Source organism: Enhydra lutris, unplaced genomic scaffold, assembly GCF_002288905.1.
Source record: "Enhydra lutris kenyoni isolate GAN:26980312 unplaced genomic scaffold, ASM228890v2 scaffoldscaffold85, whole genome shotgun sequence".
Classification (NCBI taxonomy): domain Eukaryota; kingdom Metazoa; phylum Chordata; class Mammalia; order Carnivora; family Mustelidae; genus Enhydra; species Enhydra lutris.
In genome coordinates this window covers 4,689,770-4,712,490 of record NW_019154169.1, presented here as the reverse complement: position 1 = coordinate 4,712,490, position 22,721 = coordinate 4,689,770, and the positions used below count along the sequence as shown (strand labels likewise).

The 22,721-nt window shown below is 50.9% G+C and overlaps 1 protein-coding gene across 2 annotated transcripts; it reads right to left on the bottom strand.

The window, feature by feature from the left end:
• Positions 1-5: 5 nt before the first annotated feature.
• LOC111161517 (lipolysis stimulated lipoprotein receptor) lies at positions 6-14,103 on the bottom strand. Of its 2 annotated transcripts, XM_022525234.1 has the most exons (10): positions 13,854-13,977; positions 12,330-12,674; positions 7,275-7,394; positions 4,932-4,988; positions 4,264-4,410; positions 1,562-1,723; positions 1,350-1,409; positions 1,119-1,250; positions 232-860; positions 6-141 (listed from the first exon to the last, which is right to left on the bottom strand). In XM_022525234.1, exons 1-10 carry the CDS (start codon positions 13,960-13,962, stop codon positions 106-108), a joined length of 1,797 nt encoding a protein of 598 aa, XP_022380942.1. In that variant the 5' UTR covers positions 13,963-13,977; the 3' UTR covers positions 6-105. The 2 variants fall into 2 exon arrangements, with proteins under 2 accessions (XP_022380942.1, XP_022380941.1); XM_022525233.1 differs by lacking the exon at positions 4,932-4,988 and having other exon boundaries at positions 6-860; positions 13,854-14,103.
• Between the last annotated feature and the right edge of the window lie 8,618 nt (positions 14,104-22,721).

Here is a 22,721-nt window from a genome sequence, read left to right as displayed (position 1 = left end):
AGGCCTTGTGATCGAAAGTTTTATTAGTCTCAAGAGGGCAGATCATGAATAAGTCCCTCAAATTAAAAAAAAAAAAAGTACAAAAGGTACATACAAAACGTGAGATCAGACGATTAAGCTTTCCCGACTCAGGGCCAAGTTCTGCAAGGGAGAAAGAAAATGGGTGTGAGCAGGGGAGGCCTGGAGGAGAGGATCCAGGAAGGGTCTTAAAGCAGGAAGGGTTGTTCTCACCTTTTTAAGCCTCCGTTCCCGTGATGCCTGGGAGTCCGTCTCAGAGTAAGGGGGAGGTGCTGGAGGGTAGTAGGGCTCCTCCTCATTTTCCTCCCTGTAAGGTCTCCTCCTCTCACCTGGCCCCTTTTTCCTCAAGGCCTCTTCCAGTAGCCGCCCATCATACTGGAGGTCCCCAGACCTGGGGCCATCCTCCCGAGGGTCCCGGGACCGGTGGTGGCGGGACCTAGGGTCAGCATGAGGGCGGTCTCTAGATCTGAAGTCATCATAGTGGGGATCCCGGGAGTGTGGAAATTCCCTTGGGTCGTCTTGATCATAGAGGTCATCTCGGCTTCGGCTTCGGGGTGGTCCATAGGCTTGACCTCTCCTCCCTCTACTTGGGGGAGACCTCCTCCCAGATTCAGCAGAGCCGGGTCGGGTGAGGTCATCCAGAGCATCCACAGATCGGGCACGGGGCCGCCCGGCCCCCCAACCACTCCCTGGCCGCTCTACAGGGGGCTCTTGCTCCCACCGTCTGGGACTCCGAGGGGAGTGACGATCCCATTCCTCATCCCGGATTGGGGTAAGAGCAGGGCCTCGGGAAGGCCGGGATCTCCAGTCGTCCTCGTGGAGGGAGGTGACTTCACTCATGGCTGTAGGGAAGGGGGGATATCACTGACTGCTGGGAGGTCCGGAACTCCAGGGCCCAGGAGAGTCACCCTCTTGGCTCATATACTTTCTAGGGGGCCCTGGACTTCTCATCTTTCAAGTGTTGACATGCAGGGTGTTGTACACTTCTCACTGTGGCCATTGTAGGAAAGGAGGTACTATGTCCAGGATTTCCAGCAAGCATACCTGGAGCTGCTCCCTCCTTACTCAGAAACCCCTCAAACCACAAGGCTCCCACTCACCCCGCTCTACATGGCCATTGGTAGCACCGGGTCGAGAAGGGTCAAAGTTGGCCAGCTCTTTCTCCATGTAGTACAGGACCCGCATGGAGTCGTCCTGCTGGCTGGCCTGAATTCTGTAGCCACTGCGGATTTCTAAGGACACAAGATGGAGGTGATCAGTTTAGGAGGAGAGATGCTGACCCAGCCCCCTCCCATAAAGACACATCCAACCTTGTAACAATTGATTCTCACCAGAGGTCACACTGCTGTCTGTGTCACGAAGCAGGGGTACCTGGGAGCTGTGACCGCCAACTAGGGAAATTTGACTGTCAGTGGCCACCTGCATGGAGCAAAGCCCTCCAGACCCAGCCTCCAATCCCCTTTCTTCTGGCTCCAGGCCCCTTAGTGCCCAAATGCCTGGCCTACCCCTGCCCCAGCCCCTTTCCGGCTCCCCGAGGCCTCACCTGAGCTGTTCCTGTCGAAGTCGCCAGGGTACCCATTGTAGATGGGGCCCATGGGAATCATGGCTGGTGGGGGTGGGGTCTTGGCAGGGGAGAGGTGAGCATAGGTGCTGGGGGCGTAGATGCTTGGGACGCCTGAGGTGGCTGCTTTGCCTGCAGCATACACTGGGGAGGACACACAGTATAAGAAAGCAGCTGGGAGCCATGCTACCCTTTGCTCTGTTAGAGTGTCAGGAGGGCCATGTGCCTGCACCTTCCTCCCAACCCCTGAGCCATGGGGCTTCCCTAGGCACTTGGATTGGTTTCTGGAGGGTTACTGAGACTCAGGCCATCGACTTCATTGATTCCACACCTTGTTTGTGTTTCTTCACATAGTTTTTGGGCAGAGGGGGTTGCAAGCAGCCCATGGCCCCATCTGGCTAGCCACTCTGCTTGTTTGACTGTATGATGGTTTGCCCTCGTTTGATGAGGTTTTATCAAAAATTCCAGCTCTCTAGCCACGCCATCAGGAGAGGTGGCCACCCTGGCCCGAGTTCTTACAGAGCAATAGGGAGCAAAGATGCCCCTTTAGAGAAAGCCCATGTGCTGGACCCTCTAACCAGATTCCAGTATTCCCCTTTGGCAGCTGGGCCACCATTCCAGAAAATGCATCATCTGGGCAGGGGGAATTCCATGCCCACTCCCCTCTCATGGCAACTGGGTTCTCCAGGCCCAGATGCAGTGGGACTCATTCTGAGGCAAAAGCGTGGGAGCCTCAGCGTTCACTTCCTGCAGCCAAGCAGCCCAGCAACTCCTCAAAGTACCTCTACTGTTTCCAACCCCGGGCCACACCCACTCCCATCCCGCCCCGCCTGCTAGGCTTGACAGCTCAAGGGCAAATCCTCCTAGCCGTCTTCCTCCCCACAAGAGGCCGGGTTCAGGTGGCTGCTCTCCTGTCAAAGTCACTGGGCCTGATGGAGCAAATCACTTCCTCCCTGGGATCGTGACAGGGAGATGGGAGTCCAGGGAAGCTACTTCCTCTGATTCAATTTGGAAGCAGGAGGAGGCTCAGGGCTCAGCAGCCCCAGGAGGGGCCCCTCAGGAGCTCGGGGGAGCTGGCATTTTATAAGCTGTGGGAGTTGCTGTTCCCAGCTGCCTCGGCAGGGCTGTGGCCCTGGCAAAAGTAACAGGGCCTCTGGCAGGGAGTTAATGGGTCCTCTGAGGTATCAGGGTCTCTGGATGGAAGGAGCATGGTCTTGGGACAGACACTGGACATCCCGGGCCCAGCCTTAATCAGTAGGGTAACTGCAAACTTGGTTGCAGATCCCCCTCCTGGGGTGGGGGTGGGGGTCCCTCCACACCTGTGATTGAGACCAGTGCCCACCACCTGAGGCTGAAGCCCTCAACTAGAAAGGACAGGAGACACAGGAGGGCCAGCATCCGCCTCCAGAGGGCAGTGGATTTTTCCCAGGGCAGCAACACTTGGCGGGACGGGGCTGTCCACTAGGGTGCTCAATGCTCAGGAAATTAGCCAGTATGCATCGAGCGGCGGCCCTGTGCTGGGTGCTCGCACACCGTCCTTTAATGCTCACACCGCCATGTGGGAACCCTATAAAGAAGGAAACCATCTCGGAGAGGGAGCTCTGCTTCTCTGAGGTCACACGGTAGCTGAGGCATGGTTCTGATGTGCTTCCTGGCCCTTGGTCACGACCAGTGCTGACAGTAATGTGGCCAACAGCTCAAGAGTACGGAGCACTCATGCAGGCCAAGCCCCGCACAGAGTGCCGGATGCACGAGGGGAAGTCACTGCCTGGGCTTCCCACGTGGGGAACACACCCAGCCAGGCCTCCAGCCTCCACCTGCCCAAGCCAACGATGGCTGCCTGGGATTTCACCCTGAAAGCCTCTTGGACTGAGCAGAGTTGTGGCCCTGCTCGGGCACTCTGGGAGGAACTGGAAACAAAGCCATCCCTGAGGAGGGGAAGTGGGGGCAGTGGCAAGAGGGAGACCCCGCCTTCTCCTCTGCTTCCCTCTTCCCTGTTCTGTTTGTTCTTTCCCCTTCATCTCCGGTCCCACTTCCACCCCCAGCCCCCAGGGACCTACTCTGATATGCTAGAGATGTCCTTAGACCAGGGTGCTTGTGTGGATGTGGGATTTTAAAATTGTAAAGATTATATTAGTGCTGTAAACCTTGTTTTCTTACCTTTTCCATTTAAGAGTTTATTTTTAAAGGGAGCTTTACTGGGGCGCCTGGGTGGCTCAGTCAGTTAAGCACCTGCCTTCTGCTCAGGTCATGATCCTGGGGTCCTGGGTTGGAGCTCCCCTGGCCTCAGGTTTCCTGCTCAGCAGGGAGTCTGCTTCTCCCTCTCCTTCGGCCCATCCCGCCCCCACTCCTCTCTCTCAAATAAATAAGAAAAAGGAAAAAAAAAGGAGCTGTATGTCCCAGTGAATGATGTTGTATACTATTTGATAATTTCTCACCATGTGCATAAATGATGCTTTCAAAACACCTCAAAATAAGTGAAAGTTTAAAATGAATACAAAGTTGGAAGCATATGTAAATGATCACCTAAGACAGCAGATCCTCCTTGGCCCACTTTCTCCCAGGCTGATCACCCCATACCCTCCAGACTGAAGGCACCGCCCTGGGAAGCCGGTGCATGGCCATCTCCTGCCCCGGAACCCAAGGGGGAGGCGGGCAGGGGTGGGCACGTGAGGGGCACTTACGGGCTTCCGGGCAGCAGCACTTGTCCGGGCAGCAAGGGCATCTGACGTAGCAGCAGCAGGTGTGGGGGCAGCACTGACACCAGCAGATGCCCAGGAGGAGGAAGACGAGGAACACAGCCAAGCAGACCACGACCACGAACAGCCAGTCTGCAGAGAGAGGGGAGAACGGGCCCTGAGCAGGAGGCCTGGGAGGGAACAGGAAACATGTCCCTGTTCATGGGGGACGCAGAGTCAGGGGGAGGGCAAGGTGATACTTGAAGCTTCCTGGGACAGCTGCGACCCCTGCTGGATTCTCCAGCCAAGTGCAGGGGCCGCGGCAGGGGAGAGGCACCCCCCACCCAGACCCAGATCAGCCCAGGAGGGAACCCGCAAGCACGGGGCTCCCCCGGCCGGGCAGAAAACCAGAGGTGACCTGGCCGAAGCAAGAACAGGACGTAACTGACAGGAAGGACAGACAGCCAGCTGCCCGGATCCCACCCTCTAGAAGAGCACCGCAGGCACCAGTCAACAGGAGCCCCCTGTCTACACCCCAGGCCCCTCTGTAGCCAGCCCAGCCCACCCCAAACCCCAGAGCCAGGTCACCAGAGGCCACGGAGTTGGAGTCAGGTGGGGTTAATGGGGTCCACAGAGCGAGCGCAGTTTAGGATGGGGGGGGCTCCACCCCGTACCTTCCATAGGCCCCGCCTGAAAACCAGGTAAGAGCTCTGCCACCCCCGAGGTCCTGCCTGGAGGGACAAAAGAGAGACAGATTATGCCGGCAAGGGCCAGCCCAGCCCGCCCCTACCCTGAAGCCTCGTTCCAGGCCCTTCAGGGTGAAGGTCTGTCCTGAAGCGGTGGGGGGGGGGTGGCCTAGGAGGGTCCTAGCGCATGGTTCCTTCCCCTCCCTGCCCTCGACCATGTAGGTACTGTTTTCCAGAAGGCTTCCAGCCCATAATTCACCCACTCTCTCATGCCATGGGGAATTCTGTCACCCCAAAGTGTTCCAGAACACATCCCGTGGGTTCTGAAGGTTCAACCTCAAGTGTGGGCACCCCATCTTCTCCACATACACGGGTCCTATCACCCCCAAGGGCTCCATCTCCCGCGAGAGGGCTAGTCCTGTTCCATTAGGCAGGGTAGGCAGTGCCTTAGCACCCAAGAAAATGTTTTCGTTTTATTTCAAAATCTGAAGGAGAAAAATAGCAATATCGAATCCATAATAACGAGTGGTCTTGGCAGCAATGCAATGACAAAACATCTGATTTTTTAACACGAGGGAAGAGGCCCATGAAGGCAGAAGTGCTGACAGCCCATACAAGTCACAGTGTGGCCCGGAGTTCCAGCTCATTTCACGCATTCTGTCCCCCGCACAAATTCCGCAGCCCAGCTAGGGCCTCCCCTTAAGTGCCCCCAGTTCTCTGCATCCCACGAGCATTGTATCGCGGGGACACCCGGCTCTATGCCCGCAAAGCTCTCGCCAGCAGGGCTCACCTCTCTGCGCCACCTGCCCCTGGTTCTAGCATGCAAAGCAGGGGCTCCCAAAGCGCCTTCCTGCCCAGGAGGACAAGACCACTTTCAGAGGAACACCAAGTCCCATTTGCCTTTTTCGCGCTGCTTCTCCCATGGGTGTTCCAAAGGCTCTGTGAGGAGGGGGACGAGAGTGGATTGTGTGCTCTAGTGCCTTGTGCTTTAGAAATCGCCTGCTCGGGGTGCCTGGGTGGCTCAGTGGGTTAAAGCCTCTGCCTTCCGCTCAGGTCATGATCCCAGGGTCCTGGGATGGAGCCCCACATCGGGCTCTCTGCTCAGCAGGGAGCCTGCTTCCTCCTCTCTCTCTGCCTACTTCTGATTTCCGTCTGCCAAATAAATAAATAAAATCTTTAAAAAAGAAAAGAGAAGAAATCGCCTGCTCAGGGCGCCTGGGTAGCTCAGTTGGTTAAGCAACTGCCTTTGGCTCAGGTCATGGTCCCGGAGTGCTGGGATCAAGTCCTGCACTGGGCTCCCAGCTCCACGGGGAGTCTGCTCCCTCTGACCTTCTCCTCTCTGAAGCTCTCTCACTGTCTCTCAAATAAATAAAATCTTAAAAAAAAAAACTGCCTGCTCTCCATTTGTAACGTTAAGCAACTATCAACATCCACAAAAATGTATACACAAACTCTCTGAGATCCTCAAGAATTTTTTACAGTGTTAAGCAGGTCCTGATGCTGCGTTTTGGGAACTGCGGATGTAGGCTGTGCGTGTGGCCACACGAGTCCTCCAGGGCCCTGCCACTTGCGTTCTGTCACCCACACACGAGCTCTGTCGTGATCAGAACACCCTGGTGCACGCCCCCCACCGTCATGTGTGCTCATTCACACATGGGTTTCCTTGCATCATGCATGTGATGATGGCAACATCCAGCCCAGCAGCACCCACACAGCACGCGTCGCCCAAGACCATATGTGTTGGCTGAGAACAGAGCATCTGGCTAATGGCAGCATCCCAGCCACACGGGGCAGCGGGGCTCAAGGCCAGACGGGGCGGAGCTGCTGGTGGGTATCCCACCCTGCCCTTGAGCACGTGGCAGTGGCCTCACCATGTCAGCCACACAATGCCAGCCCTTCGGGGCAGAGGGTGAGGTTCCTGAGTTTGGCCAGGGACGTGGGTGAGCTGCGGCCCCCAGGATGGGGCAGGGAGCAGGTTCAGCCTCCCCTCAGTGAGACCCACCATCTTCCCTCCCCACTCACTGCCAATTACCTCTGAAAACTTGGGGATTTTTATTAAAAAAGGAGCCTGGGGAGAGGGAGAGTCTCCCAATTCTCTCCACTCTCAGCTTGGCTCTGGCTTATTTGACATGTTGGAGGGAAGGCTCCCTGCCTGGGGTGCAGGGCAGAGAAGCCCCAGTGACTGGTGGTGCCGTGAGAGGAGAGCGAAGCAGGCGACAGAGTGCAGAGAGTGAGCAGAAAGGCAGAGGGAAGACGTACAGAGGTGCCTGAAGAAGGGCCCTGATCCCATCGCCAACCCCTTCCCAGGCCCTTGCGGCCCAACCCACTCACCCAAGACGATGAGCTCTGCATAGGCTTCATTGTTCCCCTGGAGGTCCTGGGCCGAGACCACGGAGCAGTAATACACACCACTGTCCCCCCAACCTGTCTGGTCAAAGGTCAGGTCAGCATCTGCAACAGGAGAGGGGTGAGGACACCTCGGGGGAGAGGACTGGAGCCTCCCCACGAGCACATCAGAAGGAACGGGGCAGGAGAGTGAGGCTGCAGATGGACAGAGGGAGCATTCAATGATCTGTACCAAGGGCGGGCTACTTTTTAGGCTCGGTTGTAAACACTTACTTAACACAGGGTGTTTCAGCAAGTCTGTGAGGTGAGTCCTGTTACCTTTCCTGTCTTGTAGATAAGAAAAGAGGTCTGGCAAGATGACCTAATCCGCCCCAGCAGAGAATCCTGAATGGGGCTGATCTAGAGCCTGGGTGGCAGAACTAGAGCCATCGTCGTACCCCTTCTCGCAGCAAAGCTAACTCCCCCAACACGAACCACCCCAGAGACCGGTGTAGCCCCCAGGGCAAGGGGCCTGTGGTGAGGCAGACATAAACAGGCCAGATTCTGGAACCAGGTGCTGCCCAGGCATGGGAAAGAGTGGCTGTGAGAGGGAGCCTAGGGCCGCCCCAGCTCCCGAGTCATCGGCCCCACATTCTAGGTCAGGCGCAGGGCTTGGGACGCTCAGGCAGGTGAGGAGCCTATCAATTAGGGCAGTAATGAAAGTCAGCACATCCGGTTTCCTCTCTGCTCCTCAGGCCCTTATTAGTTAAATCCCTCTGGCCATCCACTCATGTGGGAGCAGGCGGGACTACGGGCAACTGCAGACGGGAACAGGCCCAGGTGAGCACCCCCAGAGCTCCCCAGTGGCTCTTGCTCCCTGACTCCGGCTGACCTGCCTCCCTCCCAGCCCCTCGCACCCACCGCCCTTCCCCACGGGGCTTGGAGGTCAGGAACTGGGTGCGCCTCTATCTGCACGGCGCCGCACCCACCAGGGCACCAGTCCGTTGCTGAGGGAATGAAAGAACGGGAGGGAGCCTTCTTCCTTCTTCGAAAGACCTCAGAAAAAACCTATAGAAAAAACCTCTTGGGGCACCTGGGTGGGTCAGTCAGTTAAGCATCGGACTCTTGATTTCGATTCAGGTTATGATCTCAGGGTCCTGAGATCAAGACCCAGTCAGGCTGCACGCTCAGCAGGGAGTCTGCTTGAGATGCGTGTGCGCCCCCGCTCTCTTTCTCTCTCTCTTGCTATGCCCCTCCCCCACACTCACAGTCTTTTTCTAAAAGAAAGGAAAAAGAAAAACCCTCTGCCAATGTCTTCCTCCACCATTCCAAGCATGTAACCCCAGCCGGCAAGGCCCATGGCAAGATCTGGCTACTGGTTACCACACCGGCCTCAACCCTGTTCTTCTCCTTTGCTCACCAGACTCCAGACACACCAGCCTCCTCACTGTCCCCCAAGATGCTGGGCCCACACCTGCCAGGGCTCGTGCTACTCCCTCTGGCCGGCACTGGTTCCCAGATGCTCACAGGCCTGGTTCCATCCTACAAGCATAGCCCCCACCCGACTGCTGAACTGGGTCCACCGGCAGAGGGGCTGACCTCCCACCTGGGAGAATGCGGGCCCCACGCAAGCAGAATCTGGTCTCTCTTGGCCAGTGCCGAGACCCCCGTGCTTGACACGGACACCTTGGCCAGGACCTGGAAGTAGACCCCTTCCCTCTTCATGCTCCCCTTCCTTCGCTCTTGCCACCTGTTCCAGCATTCTGGACACATACGTGGCTATATTCAAACAGGCACCTGATACACTCATTCAATATTCAATGTGTAATTCCCAAATGCAGCCTAGGTTCCCGGCAGTATCTGAGGCATCTGGTGGTGTACTAAAGAACAACGGTTCTCGAAGTCTGATCTATGGCCCCCGGGGTCCCCCCAGATCTTTTCAGAGCATCCTTGAGGTCAAAGTTATTATCATAGTAATACTAAGATGTAATCTGCCTTTTTCATGGACACTCTCACGAGTGGGCCCTGAAGTCTTTCAGAGCCTAGTGTGTGCTGTCACCATGAGCTGAATGCAGGGGCAGCTTCGAGAATCCACCTTTTCCTATTCAGGCAGATTTGAAGGAGACGTGCAGAAACATAGAGCTGAGGCAATGCCATACTTTTCATTGAGGTCTTTTGCTGTGTTCTGGAAAACAGGGTTATCTTTTTCATAAAAAGCATGTAATTTATGTCAACCTATAATGAGTTTGTTATCGTCATGTTGAATATTTTTCAAACTTCCCTCAGTTCGCTAGTCATAAAAACAAGGTTCTTGGAAGAATTTAAGAGAGAGAGAGAAAAAAAAAAGAGTAGAGATCCCCCTCCCCATGCCCCCAGGACTTTTGAGAAGCTGACATAAATCCCTGTTCTTACGGAGCTCAGATCCTAACTGGGAGAGAAAGTCAAATAAAAAATGTCAACAGATCACATATCACATGGTGATAAGCAGTATGGAGAAAACCGATCAGGGAAGGCAGAGAGAAAGTCCCAGAGCGGAGCGGGGAGTTGTACAAATTTCAGGGGGGACTGGGAGAAACCTTCGTGGTAAGGTGACCTTCCGAGGAGCCATGAAGGGGCGGAGGACGTGACTCCCCTCTGCGTCACGCATCCAGCCACTGAGTACTGAGCTGTCCCTGCGCCAGGTCCCCCACCCATGCACTCCTTCATCGAACCCTCATACAACATAGAACCACATGCTCCCCAATCTTTCTGCTTCTCTGTAACACCCCGCTGGCCCATTGATTTTCCACCTATATCCTTAAGTCAGACTCCAACCACATCTCTCCCCAGAGCTCAGGGGCAGGTCCCTGTGCAGTGCTGAGGACTTTGATGGGAACCCCCTGCTCCTACAAAAGTTCTGAGGCCGGGAGTTGAAATCTGGGCTCCGGGACTCTGTGTGTTTTGTTTGGCCTGCATAATGTTTGCAAAACCCACACAAAATATGGCCTTCCAGCTTCTTTTGATCAATTCTAAGGCCCGGGCCACCTCCTTCCTGCAAGGCACACCCTGTTCCTGGCCTATGTCTGGTCCTGACATCACTTGGGCTGGGCATTGCCCTCATTGTTTCAGGTGCCAGGAGAAGATGCCGGGTCTTCCGCAGAGAACAGGAGCCAGGCCTTCTTCACAGCCCTGGGTCTCTGCTTCCTTATCTGCATAGAGCAGAGGCAGCCCTCACCTCAGGGGTCCCAGGAGACCCCAGCAGCCTGGCAAGGCAGAAGCATCCCAGTACTCCGCATCACCCAGAGCAGGGACGAATGGACACTGAGCGTTGGCACCATTACAATTTGCCTAGGACAGCTTTCAGTTAAAACCTGGACAGATGGTGACCCAGGAATACTAGAAGGAGGTCTACTTTTCTCCATCCTCAAAGCTGAAATGCAGGAAGCTCTCTTGGCTCCCAGGCTTCCTGACAGGACGTACACACAATTGATATTTACAAATTATGGCCTGTATCAAACACAAGAGCACTTCAAGGCAGCTTGATCACCAAAAGCTGGGGGCCTCTGGAACACGGAGAGTCTACTGCCAGGAGAGCCTGAGGGTCACTCTGGAATTGTAGACTCAGCAGAGGAGGCATGATTTCAGCCAGCCTTCAAGGGCACTCTCGGTTTTTCAGGTTGTCCTGACCGGGCTGCTGGGCCGTCATGCCTGTCCAGGCCCTAGAGGTCACAGGGCTCTAGGAGAGGGGCCTGTACAGGTTGAACCCCCAAGAAGCTCTCTGACCACCGAACAGCAAGATGCTTTGGGCTGAACTGCTCAGGAAAATTAGGGGCAAACAGGTCCAGTCCCTCCCCCAAACACGACTAAAAGGCTGGGTCCCTGGAAGCCTGTCTTTCGTCCACTGTCTTTAGATGGAGTGAGGGAGTGTGCTCCAAGGCCTGCCTGGTCCCTTGGGGTCTGCAAAGGGCCGCTCCCTTCCCCGCTCTGTCCCCATCCCCAAGATTAATACTCTAATCCCAGTGAAAGGCTAAATCCATTAAGGGGGTTGAGGGTTCATCACTCGCCCACTGCCGCCCATCACCTTCCTCAAGATTCTTTAGAGCCTGGTCCTTCTAAAATCACATTCACGAAAGATCTGGAAGTGTGCACCTCAGAGTCATTATTCCACACAGCACCTGGTCCTAGCTGGCTTCCTTGGTAGCCCTCAGTCCTCCCTGAAACTCTCTCTTTATCTGCCTCTTTACAGCCTGCCTCACTAGAATGTCACCTTCTTGGAGGCAGGGACGTTCGCTGTCTTGATCACCACATACATCCCCAGCACCAAAGCTCCTGACACTTAGGAGATGCTGGATAAATACCAGAAGAATGAATGAACGACTCCCCACTCCCCCCTTTGTCCCAATAGGCACTTAGTAACTCTCAGAGTTACAGCTAAGTACATGGCTTCTGAGGTCCGCCTGGGTTCAAATCCCAGCTCCAGCCCCCTCCTGCCTGTGTGCCTAGACAGCCACTTAACTTAGAATCCCTAGCTCTGTTCCTAGCTTTGCGACCCCGCACAAGTCGCTTTACCTCTCTGGACCTCTATAAAATGACCATAGAATCTACTCACACAATTACTGTGTGGTCTAACCTGGATGAGAGCCTGGCCCATAGGAGGCCCTTTTTAAGTTGTTCCTTACATGAATTTTACTTCTTGGTGCTTGTATTCCTATTATTAGAGAACCCCTCCTTCTCTTCATTACCCAATTTTATGTTCCAAGCACTTGACAGCGTGTGTTATCTTGTTCGCCTCCCTGCCTGGAATGCAAGCTCCAGGAGGGAGGGGATTTGATGAATGCATCTACTGCTCTATTTCCAGCTTCAAAGAGCACCTGCCTATCTTAGGTGCTCAATAAATCTTTGCTGTTCAATAAAGCACAGATGCATGAATGGATGGATATAAGGAAGGATCCCTCCCTTCATCAATCCTTTCAGGCACTGGTGCTCAAGGGCTGCCCGGTGGGGACACCAGGCAAGGGCACAAGGGAGCCAGCACCACCCCCCCAGCAAGCCCCGCCCCTCCCGACCCCCTGCCCAACATACTTCCTGTGATGGTGATCCTCCGGCCCTGGTAGTAGTCTCCCAGGGTCACGGCATTGCCCTGCTTGGTGGCCACGACCCTGACAGTGCGCACGCTGTCCTGGCACTCCACATAGGGGTTGTAGCCTGGGTTACCCGCTGCCAGCTGGGCACTGAGCTGGTTGTCAGCACTGGCCGGGGAGAAGGCATCGGCGATGCGGTCCCGGCAGAAAGACTTGTACTTCCAGATGACTATGGGCGCCGCAGGGGTCGTGGTCATTTGGTAGGTGCAGGGCAGGGTCACGGGCTGGAATAGGATCACCACGTGGTAGGGGTCTGACACCGTCACCTGGATGGCGCTGGCTGGGGCTGAGGGCGAGAAGAGAGTTACCAGGGCCTCTGTGAGCTGAAGCAGGAATGAGTGTCGCCTGCATGACATTTACAAGTGTAATGGCTTTAGAGTGCCTAGCACACATTGTTTCTTAATCCCTGGAACCGGAGAGGTAAACTCCGATAATCGTGCCCGTTTTCTAGACCCATGGGGCTAAAGTGGCAAGTACAAGGTCACACAGCCAGATTTCTTGGAACATCCCGTCCATCCTTCTTCCCAGAGTGTGGCCTCTGAACCCAGCTCCCTCTTCCCTTAGCCATTCTTTCATGGAAAGGACCTCCCTCTGTGGCCTGTACAGGAAGGCACAAATGACCACCACAAAGCTGCCCACACTCAAGGCCCAATCGCAAAAACAACCAGTACAGGTCCCAAGTTATGCGGGGCTTTGTGGATGGGGTGCGGTGGTGGGCGCGGAATTGTGGAATTGTTTCACTGAACTGTTTTGCCATGGAGTAGGTAAAGCTCCCATAATGCTCCAGCAGCGTCCCACCTCATCCTCCCCAAAGCCATCTCAAAGGAACACAACAAAAGTGCTTGGGGAGAGATAAAGTCCCCTCCACACCCCCATCCAAACAAACAAACACCCGAGCCAGGTGAAAGCTTGCCAACAGGATGGTTTCACACCAAGTCCATCTCACCAGACCCTTAAGCAGATACTTCGGGACATGGGTGGGGCTGGGTGCTGGGGACTCCCCAGTTCTACACCCACCTGAGGCCTGGGCATGGTTTCTTGAACTCTCGCTCCAGGAAACATCTAATCCAGCCCTCAAGTACCCGCTCCCCGCTACCCCAAGACTTAGAAATCTTGGGGTGCGCCCAAGTCCCTATCCCGGCCTTGCCCAGTGATCGGGTGGTCCTTCACCCCTACACCACAAAGGGTCCTATTCTCCTTGCCGCTCCAGGGTTCGCGGTCCAGGGAGTTTCACTTCCTGCTATCTCTGAACAAGGGCGGGGGAGCGCTCCCTGACTCCAATGGGGACTTTCCCTCCCTCTGGCACCCAAGTGATTTCCCGAGACCCTGGGGATCAGAAAATCCTAATCTCGGCTCTCCCCCTGCCCCAGCTCTTTAGCCAGCTCGGCGGTGTAGAACTCCATCCACCCCCCTTCTATAGTGCCATCCCGCCGTTCCGCCGCACCAGAGGCCCCGCTCTCCGTACCTGTGCACAAGGTGGTGAGAAAAAGCCACACGAAAAAGGCCGCGCCCCAGCCCTGAAAGGCCGGGTTGGGGCCCATCCACCTAGAAAGCCCGCGGGCCACCGGCGCCATCGCCGCCGTCTGGGCGCGTCCAGCCCGCGCGTCCCCTACTTGGTACCGAGAGGGTAGGGGGCGCGGCGCGCACCAAGGCTGGGAGGGGTGCGTGCTCCTCCCCTTCCCGCTTCCGTTCCTTGTCCCTATTCCAAGACCACTCTGCCCTGTTCCAGGACTTTAATGAGAGGAAATAACGTGGATGAGGAGCACCCTTCCAGCTTTCGGGGAGAAACTTGCCTGACCCACTCTGGCTCTCCGAGCCATTCCACCCCCTGCGCACTCTTGGGAATGGATCGACCCAGGTACACTGGTGAGAGCAGAGGGTTGGGCCAGGGGGTGGGCGGCGGGAGGGGCTCCTCCACCTCCCTCCCCGGAAGTGGGCTGACCCAGGTGCGCTCCGGCCCCAAGGGTCGGAACCAAGTGACCAGCAGGCCGGGAGGGCGCGTGCAGACTGGGTATCCTGTCCCGCCCTCTCCTTCCCCGGGTGAGCCGAGCAGAGTGTAACTCACGGGAACCGAGGCCCAACTGGGGTGATTCACCTGTTGAGGGGGGTGGGTCTCTCCTTGCACCTGTCTCCGCTCTGCCCACACCCCTCTCCCCGGCTGGCGATGGACCCGCCTAGGTACACCCTGCGGGGAGGGGCGAGTCTAAGCGAGCTTTGGGGTGGGAGAGGCTCCCGTCCGGGGGGGGCGCCGAGTTGCTACGGGCCTCTGGTGCCTTCCACTTAAATGACTTGCAAGAACCGACTGAAGTTTCCGGAAAGGAAGCTCTGCCCTCTTAGGGACGCCGAGGGGAATCAGGCCCAGGAAAAGTTGAAATTCTCTTTCGGATGTTTTCCCCGCCTTCCCCCGCCCCTTCTCTAGTCGCGGTTCAGCCCCCGGGCATCCCTCGCTCTGGGCGCTTTGGTTCTTAAAGGGGCCGAGTGGAGGCGCGTAAGTAGGGATAGGTTTCCTCATAAGGATTGCCGGGGCCTGGGCCACCTGCGCCCTAGGGCGGGGCATGTTGAGGCGCCGGAGCGCGGGGCGTTCAGCGGGGCTCTTCTGCCCCCCGAAGGCGGCGAGGGGAAGTGCCTCCTGGGAAGCCCTAGACGCCTTTTCTGAGAGACTCACCGGAGGTCGCGAACTGGCCACTGGTGGCGGGTGCAGTGCTCAGGGATGCTTTGTTCGGCTGCATCCTGTTAGAATTCAGGTCAGATCACGTACATCTGCTCCAAACCTTCCTGCGGCGGCTCCCTTTCCCAGAAGAAGCCAAACTACAGTGGCCTGAGCCCTCCCTCACCGCCCCTCCTTTCCCTCTCCCCCGGCTCACTCAACTTCAGCCACACTGGTGCCCCCCCACCCCACCAACTCCCGCCCGGTTCTGGAATGTCTGTTCCCCTTACTACTCCCTCTGCCCGCACATCCTTCCTGCAAGTGGCCATATGACCTTCCATCTCCTTTAGGGATTTATCTAAAGGTCATTTCTTGTAAAATGTCAACTCTTAGACGTCCCTCCCTCACCTCTTTGTGTGTGTGTGTGTGTGTGTGTGTGTGTGTGTGTGTGTGGTAAAAAACACATACCATCATACTTACCATTTAGCCACTTGTGAGTGCACAATTCAGTGGCCTTTTTTTTTTTTTTTTAAGTCTATACATCAGCCCTAATCTTCCTTCAGCTGGCTAGTAGAGACTTTTTTTTTTAAGATTTTATTTTATTTTATTTGACAGATAGAGATCACAAGTAGGCAGAGAGGCAGGCAGAGAGAGAGAGAGGAGGAAGCAAGCTCCCTGCTGAGCAGAGAGCCCGATGAAGGGCTCGATCCCAGGACCCTGGGATCATGACCTGAGCCGAAGGCAGAGGCCTTAATCCACTGAGCCACCCAGGCGCCCCTTCAGTGGCATTTTTAATTACATTCACAGCCTTACCTAATCCTCCCCTACATGAATTCTATCAATTTAACAATAACTCCCCATTTCTACCTGCACCAGCCCTTGATAACCTCCTTTCTACTTTCTTTACCAAGTTGCCTAATCTGAGTACCTCATATAAGTGGAAAGATGTAACATTTGTTATGTCTGGCTGTAGAGAGCAAAATGGAGTCTCTCAGGTCAAGCAGAAGCCTGTGTCAAGTGAGGACTCAAACAGGGAAGGTACCACAGCTAGGGGATACTCCTGGGACCAATGTCACCTGACACACCAGAACTGATAAGGAACAGAACCAGAGAAGGTCTTCAAAGACCCAAAACTGATTCAATCCCTTTGAAAAGGGAAGGATTTTGGCCAGTAAACTCTGACTCTTCAGACCTGACCCCTTTATATCTGACCACTTAAAAAAGGCAGCTGCTCCCCAAAGGCTCTGCCCGATTGATCTCCGAACAGAACCGAGATCCTTCCCTGCTTGACCATCAGAAGCTGTGAGTGCAGAGAGCTGACCTGACCAGAATAAGACCCTTATCTCCACTATTTGTTGTGTGGCTTGTCTTCGGTCCTGCTTTGTGCGCTGCGTAAGAAGCCAAGTTCAATCCCATGCTGAGTTGTCATTGGGTTTGGAATCCTGAACCCGCTTCAGAGTTGTGGTTTAACTTTGCTTTATGATTGAACAGAGCTGACCTTGTGGAAAGACACAATCGCGTGTGCGCCTTCATAGTGTGCTCATGACCCTGGCTCATTCGTGTAGTGTTTTCAAGGTTCGTGCATGTTTTAGGATATATCACAATGGAAGTTTCCTCCCATTTTATGGCTGAATAGTATTTCATTGTATGTATATGCCACATTTTGTGTATCTGTTTATCTATTTTTAGACACTTGTGTTGTTTCCACCTTTTGGTTGTGGTTGTGTTAAAGATTGTATTTATTTGAGAAAGCGTGCGAGAGAGTGCGTGCACGTGAGAGAGAGCACAAGCCTGGGAGAGGGGCAGAGGGAGAGGGAGAAGTAGGCTCCCTGCTGAGCAGGGAGCCCTACATGAGACTCAAGTTTATTAACTTTACCTATCTCCAATTTGGATGAATGGATCCTCTTCTTTTTCTTTCTTTTTTTTTTTTTTTTTAAGATTTTATTTATTTATTCGACAGAGAGAGAGATCACAAGTAGGCAGAGAGGCAGGCAGAGAGAGAGGGAGAAGCAGGCTCCCTGCTGAGCAGAGAGCCCGATGTGGGGCTCGATCCCAGGACCCTGAGACCATGACCTGAGCCTAAGGCAGAGGCTTAACCCACTGAGCCACCCAGGTGCCCCTCCTCTTCTTTTTCTTGTCTGATTGCTGTGCTAGGATTTCTAATACAGTGTTGAAAAGCAACAGTGAAAGTAGGCATCCTCCTGACCTTAGAGGGAAAGTATTCAATCTTTCCCCACTGAGTGTGATGTTAGCTGTGGATTTTCCATAATACCCTTTATCAGGTTGAGAATTTTCCCTCTATTCTTGGTTTTCACAGAGTTTTTGTTAGTAAAGGATGTTGGATTTTGTCAAATGTCTTTTCACCATCAATTGAGATAATTGTGATTCTTTTCCTTTCATTCTTTTTAAAAAATTTTTTAAAAATTTAAAAAAATTTTAAAAAGATTTTATTTGTTTATTTGAGAGAGAGAGAGAGAGAGAGAGCATGAGTGTGGGGTTGGGGGAGTTAGAAATGCAGAAGCAGGCTCCCCTCCAAGCAGGGAGCCCGACCTGAGGCTCTATCCCAGGCCCTGAGATCTGAGCCGAAGGCAGATGCTTAACCGACTGAGCCACCCAGACGCCCCTCTTTTCCTTATTCTATTAATGTGATGTATTACTTTGATTAGTTTTCTTATGTTGAACCACCCTTATATTCTTGGATAAATTCCACTTGGTCATGGTGAGTAGTCTTTTTTTTTTTTTTTTTTTTTTAAAAAAAATTTTTTTTTTTTTTTTAGAGAAGAGAGAGACAGTGAGAGAGAGCATGAGCGAGGAGAAGGTCAGAGGGAGAAGCAGACTCCCCGTGGAGCTGGGAGCCTGATGCGGGACTTGATCCCGAGACTCCAGGATCATGACCTGAGCTGAAGGCAGTCGCTTAACCAACTGAGCCACCCAGGCGCCCGTGAGTAGTCTTTTAATATGCTGTTGGATTTGCGTTGCTAATATTTTGTTGTGATTTTTGCGTCTATATTCATGAGGAACTTTGGTCTGTAATTTTCTTTTCTTCTGATGTCTTTATCTGGCTTTGGTATCAGGATAGTGTGGGCTACATAGAATGAGTTAGGAAGTGTTTCCCCCTCTTCAGTTTTTTGGAAGAATTTGAGAAGGATTGATATTAACTCTTCTTTAAATATTTGGTTAATCTGTGACGTCATCTGTTCCTGGGCTTTTCTTTGCTGGGAGGTTTTAATTACTGCTTCAGTCTCTTTCTTGTTATAGATCTATTGAGATTTTCATTTTTTTTTTTTTTTGAGTTGGCTTAGGTAAAGTGTATGTTTCAAGGAATATGCCCATTTCTTCTAGGTTATCTAATTTCTTGGCATCTCATTGTTTCTAGTAGTCTCTTGTAATCCTTTTTATTCTGTAGAGTCAATAGAAATGTCCCTGCTTTCGTTTCTGATTTTAGTTATTTGTGTCTTCTTTCTTTTGTTCTTTGTCATTCTAGCCAAAGGTTTGTCAATTTTGTTGATATTTTTAAAAAAAACACCTTATGATTTTGTTATTTTTCTTTTTTTCCCTATTCTCTATTTTATTTGTCTCTGGTCTACTCTTCATTATGTCCTTCCTTCTGCTAGTTGTGAGTTCAGTTTTGTCTTCTTTTTCTAGTTCCTTAAGGTATAATGTCAGGTAACTAATTTAAGATTTTTTGTAAAATACAGGCATTAAAAGCTATAAATTTCTCTCTGCTGCATCCCACAAGTTTTGGTATATTGCATTTTCATTTATCTCTAAGTATTTTCTAATTCTCCTTGTGACTTTTTGACTCATTGTTTAAGAGTGTTTAATTTCCACAGTTGTAAATTTTCTGTTTCTTCTGTTATTGATTTCTTATGTAATCGCACTGTGATCAGAGGAGACAGTTTGATTCATATCTATTTTTTTAAATCTACTGAGACTAGTTGATGGCCCAACACATGGTATATTCTGGAAAATGTCTCATGTGCACTTGTATTTTCTTGTTGGGTAGAGTGTTTTGTATATGTCTATCTGGGCTGGTTGCTTTATTGTATTGTTCAAGTCTTTCATTTCCTTACTTATTACCTGTTTGTTCTATCCATTGTTGAAAGTAGAATATTAAAGTTTCCAACTGTTATTGTTGAACTACCTATTTCTCTGTGCAATTCTATCCACATTTTGAGGGTCTTTTTTTAGGTTATAGCTTCTTGCTCTGTTGAAAATTTATTAATAAATACCGTCCTTCATAAACAGACATTTCTGCAAAGAAGACATCCAGGTGGCCAACAGACACATGAAAAAGTGCTCCACATCACTTGACATCAGGGAACTACAAATCAAAACCACAATGAGATACCACCTCACGCCAGTCAGAATGGCTAAAATTAACAAGTCAGGAAATGACAGATGCTGGCGAGGATGCGGAGAAAGGGGAACCCTCCTACACTGTTGGTGGGAATGCAAGCTGGTGCAACCACTCTGGAAAACAGCATGAAGATTCCTCAAAAAGGTGAAAATGGAGCTACCCTATGACCCAGCAATCGTACTACTGGGTATTTACCCTAAAGATACAAATGGAGTGATCTGAAGGGGCATGTGCACCCAAATGTTTATAGCAGCAATGTCCATGATAGCCGAACTATGGAAAGAACCTAGATGTCCATCAGCAGATGAATGGATAAAGAAGATGTGATACACACACACACACACACACACACACACACACACACACACACACAATGGAATACTATGCAGCCATCAAAAGAAATGAAATCTTGCCATTTGCAATAATGTGGATGGAACTAAAGGGTATTATGCCAAGCAAAATAAGTCAGTCAGAGAAAGACAATTATCACATGATCTCCCTGATACAAAGAATTTGAGAGGCAACATGGGAGGTTTGTGGGGTAGGGAAGGAAAAAATGAAACAAGATGGGATTGGGAGGGAGACAAACCATAAGAGACTCTTAATCTCACAAAACAAACTGAGGGTTGCTAGGAGGAGGCGGGTAGGGAGAGGGTGGTTGAGTTATGGACACTGGAGAGGGTATGTGCTATGGTGAGTGCTGTGAAGTGTGCAAACCTGGCAATTCACAGACCTGTATCCCTGGGGCTAATAACACATTATATGTTAATAAAAAATAAACAATTAATTAAAAAAATAAATACTGTCCTTCCTTGTCTCTTGAAACCGATTTCAGTTGAAAGTCTATTTGTCTGATATTAGCATAGCCATTCCAACTCTCTTTGGTTACAATTTGCATGGAATATCCTTTTCCATCCTTTCACTTTCAACTTACTTGTGTCTTTGAATCTAAAGTGAGTCTCTTGTAGACAGCCTATAGTTGGACCATGTTTTCCTTATCTATTCTGCCAATCTCTGTCTTTTGATTTAAAGAAATTACTGATAAGGAAGGATTTATATTTGCCACTTTGCTGTTTATTTTCTGTATGCCTTATAGCTTTTTTTGGCTCCTCATTTACCCCATGACTACCTTCTTTTGTGTTTAGCTAATGTTTTTATAATAAAATGTTTGATTTCCTTCTCATTTACTGTATGTGTTCTATGGTAATCTTATTTGTGGTAATCCTGGGAATTGCATTACACATAAAACCCCCTAGAGTTATAACACTTTGGTTTGAATTTATACCAGCCTAACATCAATATCATATAAAAACTCTGCTCCTGTCCATCTCTATCACCTCCTTTCCATTATTGGTATCTCAAACTACACTTTATGTACTGTTTTCCCAATAGCAAAGAGTAATAATTATTTTATGGATTTTCTTATAAGTCATGTAGACCATTAAAAGTGGAATTATAATTATAATTATTATAATTAGCATTATAAAATGCTAGCTTTTATAATTGTCCATATATTTACCTCTGCTGAAGATCTTTATTTCTTCCCATGGCTTATGGTTACTGTTAAGCACCCTTTCAGGGTGCCTGGGTGGCTCAGTGGGTTAAGTTTCTGCCTTCGGCTCAGGTCATGATCTCAGGGTCCTGGGATTAAGCCCCACGTCAGGCTCTCTGCTCAGCAGGGAGCTTGCTTCCTCCCCTATCTCTCTGCTACTTGTGATCTCTCTCTCTCTCTCTGTGTCAAATAAATAAATAAGATTTTTTTTTAAAAACACCCTTTCATTTCAATTTCTTTCAGGGCAGATCTAGTGGCAACAAACTAACTCTCAGCTTTTGCTTATCTGGGTGTGTTTTAATTCTAATTGTTGGAGGACACTTTTGCTAATTATAGAATTCCTGGTTGTATTTTTTTTTTTTTCTTTCAGCACTTTGAAAATTTCAACCTGTTACCTTCTGGCCTCCAGGGTTTCTGATGGGGAATCTGCCCAGTCTCTTACTGGGGAACCCTTTATGTAACAAGTAGCTTCTCTCCCTGCTTTCAAGTTTGTCTCTTTTTGGCTTTTACCAGTTTGATTACAGTATGTATTTGTGTGGATCTTTTGAGGTGAATTCTGTTGAAGTTCAGTGAGCTTCTGTGATTTTTAGATTTATGTCTTTCATAAAATTTAGGAAGTCTCTGGCCAATATTTCTTCAAATGTAATTTTGTAACAGCTCTCTCTCTCTCTTCTTCAGGGACTCTAACAATACGGACGTGGTCTGCAGGATCATCTTCCATAGGTCCCTTACGTTCTGTTCACTCTTCAGTCTCCTTCCCTGCTGTTCCTCAGACTCAATAATTTCAGTTATCCTTCTTCAAGTTCACTGATTGTGTCTTCTCTCTCCTCACATCTGTTCTTAACTGCTTGAATGAATTTTTCATCTCAGTAGTTGTATTTTTCAGCTCTGGAATTTCTGTTTGGTTCTTTTTTATATTTTCTACATTTCCGGTGATATTTTCATTCTGTTCATGCATCATTTTCCTGTCTCTCACCATATCTTCTCAAGCTCCTTGAGCATTTTAAGACTATTTAAGTCTTTGTCTGGTATGTCTACCACTTGGGCTTCCTTGAGGATATTTTTTCCTTTGAATGAGTCATACTTTTCTGTTTCTTTATACTTTATGATTTTTTGTTGTTGTTGTCCAAAACAGACATTTGAATCTTATAATGTGGTAACTCTGGAAATCATATTTCCCCTCCCCTCCCCAGGGCTTGCTAGCAGTATTTGTTTTTGTAAGGTAACTCTATGCTGGGGATGTGCCTGAGGTGCAAACTTAGAGTTCATCTCAGATCTCTTCTGAGTTTGCATTTTTCCCTGGGCTCATGCAATGACTTTCTAAGTTCCCCTACATTATGTATGGTTGCTTACAAATCTCCTAATCCCTAAATGTCTGGCTTCCAAAAGGGGGGAAAGCGGGAGAAAACCCAGAGGCTGTCCTTTTAAATCTCCTGGGAGCTGTTTCAGCCAATGAGGGTCAAACCAATGGTGGTCTGCTTCTGTGTCTGCACTTCTGTGATCAGAGGTAGTAATATGCAACCAGAATATAGAACCCCGATATCTGGAGGACAAGGTCCTTCTTATGCATTCCCCACTTTATTTACAAAATCTCATCAAATCTTCAAAAGTGCCCTTTGGAGCCAGTACTATTAAAATCCCTATTTTGAAAATGAGGAAACCAGTTCCCAAAGAGAAAGCCATTTGATCAGGATTCCATTGCAGGAAGAGACTTCACTGCAGTTCTTTAAATGTCTGAGAAAGAGAAAAAAACAGCTTCGGATAGCTGGGAGAT

Bases quoted from the DNA above. Each gene is read 5' to 3' on its own strand.
- LOC111161517 (XM_022525233.1), bottom strand. From the start codon at position 13,962: ATGGCGCCGGTGGCCCGCGGGCTTTCTAGGTGGATGGGCCCCAACCCG. The intron at 12,675-13,853 runs GTACGGAGAGCG...TCTCGCCCTCAG, and splicing joins TCTCACCACCTTGTGCACAG to CCCCAGCCAGCGCCATCCAG. The intron at 7,395-12,329 runs GTATGTTGGGCA...CTCCTGTTGCAG, and splicing joins GAGGATCACCATCACAGGAA to ATGCTGACCTGACCTTTGAC.